Below are 17,199 nucleotides of genomic sequence, written 5' to 3' on the forward strand. Positions count from 1 at the left end.
AAAAATGTCCAAATTCTGTATTTTGCACCTGACAATTGGTTTAGAGGTTCTAACGATTAAATTGAATGGACCCATAGGATTTTGAAATTGAAATTGAACTGAGTCATCAATATCTTGTGTGTCTGCCGTTTGCTGTGGTCACGGCCCTTATTCTTCTGGTCATAGAGTTCATGAGAGCGTTAATCCGTCTTATGGGGATGTTGTCCCACTCTTCAATCAGAGCTCTGGTCAACTGCTCTCGAGTAGCAGGGGCTGGCTGGCGCTTTCGAACCTGTCTATCCAACTGGTCCCAAAGATGCTCGATCGGGGACAAATCAGGGCTATATGGCGGCCAATCTAGTGGTTGAATGTTGTTGTTGGCCAGAAAGACTTGGCAAATCCTTGCTACGTGGGGCCTAGCATTATCCTGCTGGAGGGTTAGATTATGCTGCTGTAAGAAAGGGATAACATGGGGTCGGAGGATTTCATCTCTATACTTAGCTGCTGTTAAATTGCCATCAATAACAACCCATTGTGATTTTAACCCGTGTGAGATTCCTCCCCACACCATTACTGAACCGCCCCCAAACCTATCCCTCTCTACAACACAAGCGTTCGAAAAACGTTCGCCACGACGTTGGTAGACACGTTGACGGCCGTCAGATCGATAAAGACAGAATCGAGACTCGTCCGTGAAGAAAACTTGTCTCTACTGCCTCAGTGGAAACCGTCGTTGAGTATGCGTAGCGACCCAGGCCATACAGGGGTAAGCTGTGGACCTACATAGGGGCGACGTGCTCTTACACCAACTTCTCGTAATCGATTCCTTACAGTTTTTGAACTTATAGGACGCCCAGTATTTTCACGAACATTAAGTGCACTCTCAACAGCAGTAAGGCGCCGATTACACACATGAGAGACGACAATATTGCGATCCTGACGTCGTGACGTTACGTGCGGACGTCCTGACCTAGGTCGATCGGCCAATCGCCCAGTTTCCCGAAGACGTTCTATGGTGGAAACATTAACACCAAAGTGCCTAACAACCTGATTTTGCAGCTGTCCTTGCATCAGCAAATGAATGGCCTGACCCTCTGAACTTCTGTGAGTTGTGCCATTCTTAAAACGAATCAAATACTCAATTAATTTTAAGGAAGCAGTTGGTCTGTATAAAGACTAATGAAGAGTGACTTGACCAACGCTGCATGAGACCAGAACAACATGATGCACGAGATTCTTGTTTTTTCCTTCCTCAATTTACCAGAGCTGCGCACTGTACCATGACTAAATTTTCGATACATGACAATCCACAAAGTTTCACATTATTTGGAGAACGCGTTTTCAAAATATCGGAATAAATATTACCCTGCGTTTCTTTATCCTTTCAGTATATAAAGTAAAACACAGAAAGATTGTAGAAGAAGGGGTGATACAGACATGATACTCTGTGGCATAAATTTAGGAAAATTAGCTTTAGTAAAGGGAGGGGGCACAGTGTAATAGGTTCTACATGATTAGAGGATTGTAAAGAAACTAGCTATGTAAGACCATAAAACACAGCAGGACTGCAGCAGAGGGTTGACACAGTATAACACAAGGGACAGTAGTAGAGAAGTGCCGTAGTATAACACAGGGGGAATCTAGTAGAGAGGTGATACAGTATAACACAGGAGGACTGTAGTAGAGAGTTGATACAGTATAACACAGGACTGTAGTAGAGAGGTGATACAGTATAACACAGGACTGTAGTAGAGAGGTGATACAGTATAACACAGGACTGTAGTAGAGAGGTGATACAGTATAACAAAGGGGGCTGTAGTAGAGAGGTGATACAGTATAACACAGGGGGCTGTAGTAGAGAGGTGATACAGTATATCATAGGGGGACTGTAGTAGAGAGATGATACAGTATAACACAGGACTGTAGTAGAGAGGTGATACAGTATAACACAGGGGGACTGTAGTAGAGAGGTGATACAGTATAACACAGGACTGTAGTAGAGAGATGATAGAGTATAACACAGGGGGACTGTAGTAGAGAGGTGATACAGTATAACAAAGGGGGCTGTAGTAGAGAGGTGATAAAGTATAACATAGGGGGACTGTAGTAGAGAGGTGATACAGTATAACACAGGGGGCTGTAGTAGAGAGGTGATACAGTATATCATAGGGGGACTGTAGTAGAGAGATGATACAGTATAACACAGGACTGTAGTAGAGAAGTGATACAGTATAACACAGGGGGACTGTAGTAGAGAGGTGATACAGTATAACACAGGACTGTAGTAGAGAAATGATAGAGTATAACACAGGGGGACTGTAGTAGAGAGGTGATACAGTATAACACAGGGGGACTGTAGTAGAGGTGATACAGTATAACACAGGACTGTAGTAGAGAGGTGATACAGTATAACACAGGGGGACTGTAGTAGAGAGGTGATACAGTATAACACAGGACTGTAGTAGAGAGATGATAGAGTATAACACAGGGGGACTGTAGTAGAGAGGTGATACAGTATAACAAAGGGGGCTGTAGTAGAGAGGTAATAAAGTATAACATAGGGGGACTGTAGTAGAGAGGTGATACAGTATAACACAGGACTGTAGTAGAGAGGTGATACAGTATAACACAGGACTGTAGTAGAGAAGTGATACAGTATAACACAGGGGGACTGTAGTAGAGAGGTGATACAGTATAACAAAGGGGGCTGTAGTAGAGAGGTGATAAAGTATAACATAGGGGGACTGTAGTAGAGAGGTGATACAGTATAACACAGGGGGCTGTAGTAGAGAGGTGATACAGTATATCATAGGGGGAATGTAGTAGAGAGATGATACAGTATAACACAGGACTGTAGTAGAGAGGTGATACAGTATAACACAGGGGGACTGAGAGAGGTGATACAGTATAACACAGGACTGTAGTAGAGAGATGATAGAGTATAACACAGGGGGACTGTAGTAGAGAGGTGATACAGTATAACAAAGGGGGCTGTAGTAGAGAGGTGATAAAGTATAACATAGGGGGACTGTAGTAGAGAGGTGATACAGTATAACACAGGGGGCTGTAGTAGAGAGGTGATACAGTATATCATAGGGGGACTGTAGTAGAGAGATGATACAGTATAACACAGGACTGTAGTAGAGAAGTGATACAGTATAACACAGGGGGACTGTAGTAGAGAGGTGATACAGTATAACACAGGACTGTAGTAGAGAAATGATATAACACAGGGGGACTGTAGTAGAGAGGTGATACAGTATGTAGAGGTGTTACAGTATAACACAGGTGTAGTAGAGAGGTGATACAGTATAACACAGGGGGACTGAGAGGTGATACAGTATAACACAGGACTGTAGTAGAGAGATGATAGAGTATAACACAGGGGGACTGTAGTAGAGAGGTGATACAGTATAACAAAGGGGGCTGTAGTAGAGAGGTGATAAAGTATAACATAGGGGGACTGTAGTAGAGAGGTGATACAGTATAACACAGGGGGCTGTAGTAGAGAGGTGATACAGTATATCATAGGGGGACTGTAGTAGAGAGATGATACAGTATAACACAGGACTGTAGTAGAGAAGTGATACAGTATAACACAGGGGGACTGTAGTAGAGAGGTGATACAGTATAACACAGGACTGTAGTAGAGAGATGATAGAGTATAACACAGGGGGACTGTAGTAGAGAGGTGATACAGTATAACACAGGGGGACTGAAGTAGAGGTGATACAGTATAACACAGGACTGTAGTAGAGAGGTGATACAGTATAACACAGGGGGACTGTAGTAGAGAGGTGATACAGTATAACACAGGGGGACTGTAGCAGAGAGGTGATGTAGTATAACACAGAGGGACTGTAGTAGAGAGGTGATGTAGTATAACACAGAGGGACTGTAGTAGAGAGGTGATAAAGTATAACACAGGGGGCTGTAGAAGAGAGGTGATACAGTATAACACAGGGGGCTATAGTAGAGAGGTGATACAGTATAACACAGAGGGACTGTAGTAGAGAGGTGATACAGTATAACACAGGGGGACTGTAGTAGAGAGGTGATACAGTATAACACAGGGGGACTGTAGTAGAGAGGTGATACAGTATAACACAGGACTGTAGTAGAGAGGTGATGTAGTATAACACAGAGGGACTGTAGTAGAGAGGTGATAAAGTATAACATAGGGGGCTGTAGAAGAGAGGTGATACAGTATAACACAGGGGGACTGTAGTAGAGAGGTGATGTAGTATAAGACATGGGACTGTAGTAGAGAGGTGATACAGTATAACACAGGGGACTGTAGTAGAGAGGTGATACAGTATAACACAGGGGGACTGTAGTAGAGAGGTGATACAGTATAACACGGGACTGTAGTAGAGAGGTGATGTAGTATAACACAGAGGGACTGTAGTAGAGAGGTGAGAGGGGGCTGTAGTAGAGAGGTGATACAGTATAACACAAGGGGACTGTAGTAGAGAGGTGATGTAGTATAAGACATGGGACTGTAGTAGAGAGGTGATACAGTATAACACAGGGGACTGTAGTAGAGAGGTGATACAGTATAACACAGGGGGACTGTAGTAGAGAGGTGATACAGTATAACACAGGAGGACTATAGTAGAGAGGTGATACAGTATAACACAGGGGGACTGTAGTAGAGAGGTGATGTAGTATACCACAGGGTACTGTAGTAGAGAGGTGATACAGTATAACACAGGGGGACTGTAGTAGAGAGGTGATACAGTATAACACAGGGGTACTGTAGTAGAGAGGTGATACAGTATATCACAGGGGGACTGTAATAGAGAGGTTATAATGAAGAATGATACACGAGGATACACGTGGGTTTGCTATTGGAGGGGGTAGTCAGCTGATTGTGTGGAAGCTGGCCTGTGCGGCAGTATGAATTGAGTGACATTTCACTCATTAGTAGAAAAAAATCACATCATATATTTCAGATGAAGTAAATGAGTAGTATAAACAGTCATTATAAATATCTACATGAGGACTACAAGAGACACCGCATCTTAATCGGGCGTTAGAAGAAGAGACATTCAGGATCAGAGAAGATAGTCTAATATAAGTAACTTCAATAATGTACATATACCTCGCAACTCCTTCCATGGATTTTGAAACAGTTTTCACACATAGCCTAAATAGACTGTCGAAAAAGATGAAAGCCATATTTACCTAAATTTCTCCTTTCCCTTTGTCACTACTTTTTTCTCGACAAGACAAAATAAACACAGATTTTCTTGATGATACGGGGATTTTCATTCGTCAACGAAAGTAGTATCTTCCAATCAGAAACCTGGATACTAAGAAGCTACAAGAACGTCAGATTTCCGGAAATGGCCCCCAGAAATCATCGCTCTATGGTCGAATTGATCGGGATTAAGCTTCCTGAATGTTGCATTCTCGCAATCTAACAACAATATGTTGTGGAAATACGTTTTTTGTAACCAGAAGACGCAGTTAAATTAATCGACCTATTTCAAACCCACAGCCATGAACAAGATATCGAACGTTGTGTATTCGGGTTGGATGGTTAAGTCTCCACCAGAAAAGAAGTATCGCCTGACTGGTCCATGGAAAATATTCCGAGCTGTAAGTCAAGTCAGTTTGTTTAAATACATTATTGCATGCAAAATTGACAGCGAAGTTTTATTTGTTTGCATCTGATTCGCTTCAAAGGGAATTAACACTGGCTTTATGAAGTTTTCTGGCTTCAGATATGGCCGTGTGATGTAAACAACGTTACCATTGCGGAGCCCTTAATTACTGAAATATTTGCTCTCGTCAGTCTTGTTATTACGATTGACAGTTTACTAAAACATTTTCAGTTACGGCGTTATAAACGCATTCGCTATCAATAGACATGTGAAACACGTACTTAGTTCAAAGGCTATGCAATATTGTTTAATTTGATAAAACTGTGCCCCACCCATCAACTGGTACTATCACATACTGTTTTGATAATGTAGTAAATGATTTAAACTTGATAAACCTAATGTATAACACTTGACGATGGAATCATATGTATATTCAGTGTTGTATAAGTAAGTTATATCTTTTTATTTCCAGTGTCTGACTACACTAAATTGGAGTATATTAGTTTTAGTGTGTGTGTGAGGTAGACTAGGTAGCTCAGCCCATAGAGCATTGGACTTAAACTTCAAAACAAGTGAAGATCTGAAGTGTGTAAAGATTTGTTGATTCTTTCTGAAAATAAATTATTGTTTCTGGAAGCTGGACCAGATAAATAGGACTTTCCAATGCTGTTGTCATTGTGTCATAGGGCAAGATACTTCAGTTCCCCAATTGCTTTGGAAATTAAATGTCATACAGCAGGTCTTCTGTTATTCAATGAGGTAACCACCAGCTACTACAAGGAGATCCTGCCTAAAATGGCCCTGGCAATTTACCATGTAATGATAAATTAAACCCTGCAAAAAAATAGCAGAACAAGTGAGCAAACTATCTATTAAAGTTACCTCATTTAGTTGAGCTAATTGAGCAACCCCACTCAAAGAAAAAGAAGAAGGCAAGCTTTTCAAAAGGTGTTTTGGGTATGGCACATTAAAGGGTTTTTGCTATAAAGTTTTTGGGGACAGCTTTTGGTAACAAAATGCATGAGTTTCATAGCTTTTTATAACTGTATTGGCCTGAATATCACAGGATCATCATATTATGGAATTTGTCAGGAAAGAAAAGCTTGGTTCCGAAGTGATTAATTTGGCTTAACTATAAATCATTTTATGTTATGTATCCATTGCTTTAGCACATTTTTTAACCCAGTCCAAAGCTTTAGGGCTAAAAATTGACCTGACTGTGTTTGTATGGGTCATACATAGGATAAAGGAAATATGGTAAGTTATCTTGACTATACATATACCGGTAGTAGCAAATTAACAGTTGAGATACTTTCAGCATTTGTGCTTAAGCATACTTTAATAACATTTATATATATTAGTATGTACTCTACATATATACCACTTTCCAAATATTTCCACCTGTATTGTACTAATTTAGGTCTGGATATTGATTAAGGATTACAGGAAGATCATGTTATTTAAAAAGCATTCAAATTAGATTTATGTTATTATTTTGATGAGATTGATAGGTTGGATGGGTCTGTTTACGTCCTGCTCCTTCAGTATTAACACAACATTCAATGTTTGAATACACTGAACGACAGACTAGTTCTCACAGACCAGTCAAATAAGGATTCAATAGACATGCATGTTTCTGATCAAAGCTCGACAAGAACATGATTTATGTTACATCGTAAATGTTTCTGTGTTGACGTACTGCATCCTGGAAAGTAAACAATAAACTTACTACCGTATAAATTCTGTTAATTTTATTGATGTAATTGATAATATTTAAAATTTATTGAATAACACTGAATTAAAGCAAGAATTGATACCGTGTCTATGTTCATAGTGTTTAGTTTCTGTTTCGTTACATTCATTGTTTTACTGCACATAAGTTGTATCTTTCGATTTTTGGAATGGAACCCACTTGTATTACTGTCCTTGAAAATCCAAATTGGCATGGGACAGAAGGTGGCAGTAAAATGGTGGACTAGTATGTATGTTGTAGAGAATCTGTAAGTGATAATGTTAAATGTAACATAATTAGTGATAACACTTGCGTTTAATAGTCCTCTCAATCTGACATTATATGGGATAAATATATGTTGCCAATCATATCACAGTAATTCAGTTATTATCAAATGAATATAATTGATAAGATAATTTGTCTCGTAATCACATGCCTTGTTCTATAAGCATTATTGTTCTCAGCTTAATCTGTAGCAAGAGGACAGAGAGTGTATAGAGAAATCAGTGTAGACCACAATGAGGTCATGGAGGTGATCTGATTGAAAATGACAGAGGGCCTCAATTTGAAAATATCTCTGGTAATCCTCTAGAGAAATTTGTACATTATTAAAATTAACTACAAGGGTCTAAGCTCCTGGTTTTAAGATACAATGTTGTAGAAACTATCGGGGGATGCCTCTGTGCTTTTAAATTTGTCGTTGCTTTTTTAGTCCGGTCAAAATAATTCTAGTCTTTGTCATCACACAATGGATACAGACAGGTCTTCAAGCACTCCATAGCTACTGCATGAAGCTTGTTGAGAATGCTGAGAAATTGAAATCGAGTGTTGTTGTTTTTGTTACCTTAACTGTTTAATAAGGATACGTTTGAATCACTTGATAAATGTTCCCACTTCCTCAACTACAATTATATCATCGATAAGATTTATAGTCAGATGACTCTTAAGGCCAATGGGCTTCCTGTAATAAAATATTTGTAAGTAGATAACATCCATATTCCTTGCTCTAATCTATGACTTTGGTTATTTTCCCCTATATATATTCTACATTTTTAAGACACCTAAGACTAAGTACCAGGGTGACCTATTGCAATCCCCTTTTGTCCCACGCAGTGGATTGTGAGTCGTAAACTTTTAACATTTTTGACTTCTTGAAAAATCCTGTACTGATTTTGAATTAAATTTTACAAAAACCTTCCATGACTAAAGGTTCTCCCCCAGGGGCCTGAGGGGTGGGGTCTAAAAGGTCAAATTGATTGAAACTTTAAAAATCTTCTCAAATCCCATGTATGGGAGAATCAAATCTTCTTCATGGATTGAATGACTTGCAGATATTTTACCAAAATTGTAAAATTCATGACCCCAGTGTCTCACTTTTCTTCCTGGGGATGGAATAGAGTTTACTACAGGTCATATAGAATAAATACATTTATGAACACAATTTGTTTATTTTCTCTTGGAAATAGTTTAAACTTTATTAGAACTACTAGTATAAGATGAAAGATTGATGAGATGCTCATATTGATCTCGGCTGACTCCCAGAGGCTGTTGGGTGCGGCCAAAAATGGGTCAAATTTTAAAATCTTCTTCTCCAAACACAGATATGTTGAAACCAAAATATTCTTCATGTATGGAAGTGTTTTACAGTGCTTTACCAAAATGGTAAGTTTCATGATCCCAGGATCTTGCAATTTCCTTTAGGAGAGGGGGTTAAATTTACTAACGTTTTAGAAAGAAAATAAATCTTTTAGCATAATTTGTTTATTAGGTCATCAGACCCGAAGGGTTAGGATGACCAATATCCATCATGTTTCGTCCGTCGTCATGCACACTGCGTCGTGCATCATGCACTGTGGGTAAACTTTCCATTTAAATTACTTCTTCTCAATTACCAGAAGTCCTAGGTTGCTGATATTCAGCATGGAGCATGATAGGATGAATGGTTACCAAGTTTATGATATGAATGACCTTGACTCACTTTCAAGGTCACAGGGAATAAATAAGTTTAAATATTTAAATGATGTCTTCACAATAACCAAAAAGCCCAGGGTGCTGTTTATTATATGAATGACCTTTACTCACTTTCAAGGTCACAGTGGTCAAATAAGTTAAAATATTTCAATGATGTCTTCATAATAAACAAAAGGCGCAGGGTGCCATTATTAGGCTGTTAGCATTCTAGAATGTAGGTCTACCAAGTTTGTCACTATAAATGACCTTGTAATGCTTTCAAGGTCATAGGTGTCAAATATGTCAAAGTCTTTAAACAAATTCTTCTCAATAACCTAAAGGCCAAGGATGCTGATATTGAGCTGTTGCATGCTGGAACGAGGGGCTACCAAGTTTGTTAAAATGAATGACCTTGACTTACTTTCTAGGTCATAGAAATCAAATATGTTAAAACATTTAAACGACTAATTCTTAATAACCAAAATGCCCAGGGTGCTTTTATTAGGCCTGTAGCATGCCAGGATGTAGAGCTACGAAATCAGTTTCCTCTACAAACAGATGTTACCAAGTTGACATATTTTACTTGACATATATCTTTTACTATCTTTATTTCAAACTTTATTTTACATGAAAATGTGCCTCATTTAAATGAGACTTCATAACTTAGTGCATGTATATACTAGTGTGTTGGGGAGGGAGTTCCTACTGTATGTGTGTAATTAATCATTACTACAGGGGAGACACAGTAACTTGTGAAGGAAAATACTGCCAGAATGTACAAGTAAAAGTACTTCTATATCACCATTGTTTAAGTGTTACACAATGAAGAAGAAAAAGTCAGACACAATACGTGACGTGATGTACTTGACTTAGAAATAAGGTTATATATGAATATTAATTACTCCAATAATATCTCATCATGACGGATACCTCTGTACATAACTAGTCTCATTTTACATCATTACATAATCTAAGATAAAGGACTAACTAGTATATATAGAATTCCTACACTGTATGGTTAATATCATTACACTGTACACAAATGTCGTGAACTCATTATATATATTGATAACTTAACTTTCACATAGTTGCCATGCTATTCAGCGTGTTGCTATATCCTTATCATGATTCTGTGTTTAATTTCAAACAGTATGATCTTTGACACTGGTAGACAACCTGGATCATCATGGCAAGTTTGGTATGGTTTTTAATAGTGTGCATACACATATATACTGCATTTTAATCAGTGGCAAGTTTTGTTATTCTGCTATCAGGAATTATCAGAGAGATCTTATCCAGTTAATTATTTCTGAGCCTTCCTACCTAGGATATGCTCTCACTAAAATAAAAAAAATAGACTCAGTTTATTGTCTTTCGTACAATCGGTCTCCTGTGAATGAGATATGAGGTCATATATTTTTTTAAAAATGTATGAATATATACCGCCTATGATAGCAGTGTTATACAATTTAGATAGACCGTTTGAGTTGAATGACATGCCCTGGTTAGTAGTTATCATATAACTATTGTTGAAACAACCAAATTAGAAATATTATCTTTGTTTTGTAGTGATAAGTTGTTGTAATGTATTGATTATAGTGTTGATTTGTACATTTCATTTAGTGTTCATTTCCATAACTGCCAACTTTTCCGATTCAGTCAGGAGTTTCTCGATTTTCACTCCCCCGCCCCGCCTCCCGATCAGATTGATCAAATTTTGGGTAATCTCCCAATTTCAGAGGTCCTGCTAGGTAGGTCATAAGTAACCTTGCTATATTTGTCAACTTTTGTTTACTTTTTCTGAAAAGTCCAAAAAAAAAGTATACTTTTTTTGTACTTTTCAAAGCAAGCTATCATCACTAGTTTAATTTTTTGTACTAAATTTGGACAATGTAATTTTTTCCTACTTCACTGGACTTAGAAATTTTCCAGATTACATTTTTGTGCTTACATCTGACTTTGTCATTTTTTAGTGTACTTTTTTCCTACTTCACTGGACTTTCCAGGTTACTTTTTTTTTGTACTTATATCTATTTGAGTTTGTCATTTTTCCAGTGTACTTTTATGTACGTAATTCTGACTTATAAATTTCTCAACAATGCTCATAACTGAAGTAGTGCTTTTTCCCACTTTTGTAGAACTTAGGATTTTTCAGCTGTACTTTTTCTGCACTAAATTCTAACTTAGGATAAGTTGACAAATATTGTGAAACACTGTGTACTTTTTCTGTACTAAATTCTAACTTAGGATAAGTTGACAAATATTGTGAAACACTATGTACTTTTTCTACACTAAATTCTAACTTAGGATAAGTTGACAAATATTGTGAAACACTATGTACTTTTTCTGCACTAAATTCTAACTTAGGATATGTTGACAAATATTGTGAAACACAGTGTACTTTTTCTGTACTAAATTCTAACTTAGGATAAGTTGACAAATATTGTGAAACACTATGTACTTTTTCTGTACTAAATTCTAACTTAGGATATGTTGACAAATATTGTGAAACACTGTGTACTTTTTCTGTACTAAATTCTAACTTAGGATATGTTGACAAATATTGTGAAACACAGTGTACTTTTTCTGTACTAAATTCTAACTTAGGATATGTTGACAAATATTGTGAAACACTATGTACTTTTTCTGTACTAAATTCTAACTTAGGATATGTTGACAAATGTTGTGAAACACAGTGTACTTTTTCTGTACTAAATTCTAACTTAGGATATGTTGACAAATATTGTGAAACACTGTGTACTTTTTCTGTACTAAATTCTAACTTAGGATATGTTGACAAATATTTTTCCTACTTATATCTAAATAACCTTTCCCACAAAGACTCCAAAAATATCTAAAACATATATTTGTCTTTATTTTGTTAACTTTTCAAATTAAGAATAATTTAAATTTCTGTTAAAGAGCAAAATAATGTTTTAAATTTTATTTTGGAATTATATTATCATCGTTATCATTGAGAGGAAAGAGTTGGGAAGAGAGAAAATGTTCCATTTTATTTGGAAACCTGTTGATGTAACTGAGATCTAATCCGCAACAGCAGTGATTGGCAGACCGTGCATACACATTCAGTTCACAAGCATCACAGGACAGAATGTACAAGTCAGAACAAATTTAACCCGCCAGATGGTTTTAGTTCAAAGAATCTCCGAATTCCAATAAACGATATATGTAAATGTATGTCAGTTTATTAGCAAAACAGAATTTTGTGAATTAAGTGCACAGAAATCTCGAGATATGTTGCTGTTTACCAAACTGCAGACTTGAGCAAGTCTTCGTTGTTTACATTTTTTTTTTTTTTTTTTCGGCTATCATGCCACATCTTGAATCTTGCACTTTGCAGTGTTTGACGTCATATGTCATGTAGCAAAACTGGTTAGTTCAATCCCACAAAATATATTAGCTTGCAAAATCCAAACTACATCAACTTGATCCACGTGTTTTAAATTTAGATTCAGTCTTGACTCACGATCTTCTGATATTTTTCACTGGAAAACGAATGGTGCTTTCATGATTCAATGAAAAGGTTCGACGAAATTGTTGAAGAATTTGCTTCTGCAAGTGCAGACATGGGGAGAACTGCTGTCCTCGTACTTGTAAAAAAACTTGGATGTCAAAACTTATCAACTATTACTAAGTGTTTATAGATTTTACACAATGTTTTCTTCTGCAGTTTTACAACATCTTGTTCATGAATAAATTCAGAAGTGCTTTTGTCTTAATTGTAACAACATTTTGGGATATTTTTCTTCGTTTTGGGAAATAACACACAGAGGAAAGAAAATCACTTTATGTTTCGATCGTAAATAATATACTGACAATGGTCAGATATGTTTATTTGAGTCAAAACTTGTAGTGGTTCATATTGTGATATACAACTGACTGATCTCATGTAGAGCAGACTTAGACAAGCGAGGGACAACAAAAAAGAAAATTTATTTCAAATATGAGTGGTAATTAATTTTCATCTGGTGGTTGAGAATTGGCATCATAAAAATCTAACCTTTAATCAGGTTAATTAATACACATTTACATTGAAATAATTTAATTTTTGCAACATTGATTTGTTTGAGATATTTATTTTTCATTACAATCATTACAGAGTTTATACAGTATATGATATAGCTATAGAAAATGATAAACTGACAGATTAAAGGCCATATCAATTTGATTTATTGTTACTCCAGAAATCTGTTAATTTGAAAGCTTCATTGTTGGAGTTATTGAACTTTAATTTTTAGATTTTCAAAAGTGTTTTTATTAAATGAAGTAAAAATGCTACATTATAAAGTAAAAAATGGTAAAATTCTGTGGTTTTTGAGTTCTTCAGATGTACTTTTTGTGACATATTTATGTACTTTTGAGTACTTTTGTTTTTTTTTAAGTACTTTTTTTTTTATCTCAAAAAGTATAGGTAAAGTACAAAAAAGTACACTTTCAGTACTTCTCTGAGAACAAGCTGGATAAAAGTTTATTTCTGTATTTTTATTGACCTTTATAAATGCTATTTATGACATATATTTAACTTTTTCCTAGTTTTTGCAAATTTTTTGGATACTGTTGTAAAAGTACAATTAAAATACAACAGAAGTACTATTCTAGTAATTGTCCCACACACAGTCTGTATTTTTTTTTACTGCTTATACAATATACCCATTTTTTACTATTTTTGTACTTTTTTTTAAATTACCTGTAAAGTACCATTAACAGTATATACAAGTACAAAATAAGTATAAGTTTAAATAATTTTGGTCGTATGTACTTTTTTAGTACTTTCTATTATTTTTGTACTATCTATATGCTAGATCTGTGCTTGTGAAAATTATCAAATGTACCAAAAGTATTGTTTTATTAACCTTTTTTTGACACAATTTGGAATCATGTTAAACTTTTGGTTCCAAATTGAGTCCAAAAAAGTATACTTTTTTGTACTTTTTTGAGTGTTTTTTTTCCCATACTTTTTTTTATACATTATGTCGGTATGGGTGCATTCCATGCACTTGTACACGGCTGATTGCTCCCTACCCTTGGGCCATGGTAAATTTTTGGTCAAGATGAGGTAATTTTACAGTTAATTAAGCAGTACCATGGTCATACTGCTTATTTGGTCAAACAACAAATTCAACAAGAAAATTGTTTGAAAAACGATCTTCTTGAATTTCAAGCATGTTTAGTTCTCGACAAAAATGTGATAATGGTTAAACAGAAAGTAGCTACAACTTTGTAAAACAGGAACAGATCTGGATCAGATTTCCTGATTTGTATCGGTCTATAGATATTTTCTAAATTCATATTTCACAGTAAATACAAAACTTCAAATATCACGGACCATTAGATCTAGATCAAAACATTTTGAATTTTATGACAGAATTTATTTCATTTATCTTTTTTACCTCTTTCTCTAACATTTTAATAAAATGCCACCTTAAAATTTCATGAAATTATTAACATTATTTTTCCTTATTTCAATTAAACATATTTTTTCAGAAGCATCTTATCCAGAAATGCATATTCATACTAACAACCAAACAGACAATCACCAATCTTAATATCTGTTATATTGTCTGAGCTCTGTGAATACTGAGAATGTGAAATGAATAAATTCCATCTTGAACCTTACTTACGAAAAACGCAGATATATTTTTTTCATTGCATGCACTTTATCAATTTAAAGTTAACTAGATGTTAAGATGTTTAGATTAAATATACATTAATTAATTTCATCTTTGTGACAAATGTTGCGATGCACAAGGTATCGTGACGAGTCACACACTTTTCACCCCCATGAGAATTTTGAAACGTTGGCAGGTACCTGGTATGTATCATACTTAATGTGCCAATTAAATAGGAATGGTGCTGTAAGTTAAAATGTAGAGGCCTATGATAACTCAGTGTGCTAGAGAAACTTGATAAAGAAATAACCCTTGTGTGAATGCAGACTTAATTTCATCTTTTTTTAAAGGGGACTAGAGTATTTGTGTTACATTGTGTTCAAATTTACGATGCAAATTCGTATACAATGTATAACCGAACCTTTCACAAAAATTTCAGTGTAAGATCTGTACTTGTAATTATGGTGACATATCCTGGTTGTGAATTACTTACCTGATGGAAGAACTGATATGTTATCGTAGTCTGAATTGGTTACACAATCAAATTCAGAATTGATTGATGGTAAGATCCTCCTAAGTAGTGATTAGATCTTATAGGTAAGACATGAAAGTAAAATCAATATATTTTTTTTATTCTATGGGAAACATTTAATCCAAATAAGTGTTGTGATATACAGAATCGTTGAATTAAGCTCCATTTGTGTACAGGTAACAAATGAATAATGAGTTATAACATATTTTTTTTCACTGCTTCTTATTCTTCAATAGGTTGAAAACTACATTTGCACTTTCCCCTCACTAGTAAATTTTTTTTGGTCAGGGAGTTTGTGGGGGCGGGTGGCGGGGGTGTATTTTTCATTTCACCTTATTATATATTTCTAAGAATTTAACAAATTCATTTACAATTTCACTACATCACACACCTATTTTTGCTTGAAAATTTGATTTTTAGTAATCAAAATTTAAAAAATTTATTTCAGTGGCAACTGTTTAAATATGCCATATACCGCCAAAAGTTTTAGCAGTGATATTTGCTGTGGACAGATTGAGAAAAATTTTGATCTTCAAAACAGAAAAAAACCCTTGTGCCATTACAATTTAAATGTTAAAAGACAAAAGAAATGTCTTAAGTTTGATGTGAATTTTAACACAATAAAAAATGTGTAATCAGGGAAGGCATCTATTTATTTGAGTAGAAACCTTTACTTTTACAGATCCGACTTCTTTGTAGTGTTTTTTGCCACAACTGTTACATACACTGGTGACTTTTGATTGTGTGTGTTGGAGCGTTGGCTTTTATGTCACAGTTTTACCTTCCATTTCAGTGTTTAGAACTTCTCGTCTGCAATCTGTCACATGAGACCAGGTGAGCTATTCTGGATACGCTCACCTGGCCACTGTTTACCTGTGAAGGTTTAGCTCAAAATTTTCTCTACAAATAAATGTGTGAAGTCTTGTTATATTGAATTAGTAAATTCAAGAATGTTTTTCTCCTAAAATTATTTTCTTTTGGTCACGTAATAAATGTGGTGACCTAATTATGAAAGACAATTGCTGCCATCAGTTTGATGTTATGTTTGGTGTACATGGCCATGCTTTTTATATCGATTAGTTTAACCCAAGCAGACTAAACACCAGGGGATCTTTCTCAGATAATACTTAACAAAAGGTGTTCCCTATCCGTTACTCCACATACGCGTCTGTCACCTGTTGTTTATGTAAAATCGTCTTTATTTTTGTGTGATGAAGAACCTTGATTTTAACTGATGATTGTCAAAGAAACACATTGGAGTCATATTGACAGGAAAATTAGTAAATCAGTAGGTTGCAAGTAGAAACGCACATCTGCCTATCATTGGTTTACCGATGATTGGAAAATGACATGTGGCAATCGAGGACTTTGCTTGTACCCCTGTTAAATTCCTATCAAATATGCCATACATTGACTAGGTGTCAAGAATTGAAATTTGAAGGGATGCACCTTCATATATATAGATAACATTTGTGATCAGTACATGAGATTCTGTGCCAGCTTGGGAAAGTAAACATGTTCTGTGTGTAGGAAGTGGCTATGATTATTACCCGTAGATTAAACATATGGGAGATAAATGGTTTTATGGATGAAGGATTTTTTGATTGAATTACTGTTAATTGGTAAGCAAAATTAATCTTAAATTTTCATTACATTTGAAAGTTTGGTTATTCTGTTTGGTAGTGTTGTTATTTTTAATTGTCTGCCAAAATTTCAGTTCTGCTTGTTTACTGTTCAACAGATATAGATATAAAACTATACTTTGGT

The 17,199-nt window shown here is 35.6% G+C and overlaps 1 protein-coding gene across 3 annotated transcripts in view; it reads left to right on the top strand.

Annotated features, from left to right (window-relative positions):
- Positions 1-5,369: 5,369 nt before the first annotated feature.
- The window catches only part of LOC132563289 (GRB2-associated-binding protein 1-like), a 30,916-nt gene continuing 19,086 nt past the window's right edge, over positions 5,370-17,199 (top strand). For 2 of the 3 annotated variants that reach the window (XM_060228060.1, XM_060228066.1), the window contains exon 1: positions 5,370-5,583. In XM_060228060.1, the coding sequence (XP_060084043.1) occupies positions 5,485-5,583 (99 nt within the window). In that variant the 5' untranslated portion in view covers positions 5,370-5,484. Of the gene's footprint in view, positions 5,593-17,199 lie in introns of all 3 variants that reach the window. The other variant, XM_060228052.1, reaches the window with a different exon arrangement.

Source organism: Ylistrum balloti, unplaced genomic scaffold, assembly GCF_031769215.1.
Source record: "Ylistrum balloti isolate Yb309-2 unplaced genomic scaffold, AGI_CSIRO_Ybal_v1 Utg369674, whole genome shotgun sequence".
Lineage (NCBI taxonomy): Eukaryota > Metazoa > Mollusca > Bivalvia > Pectinida > Pectinidae > Ylistrum > Ylistrum balloti.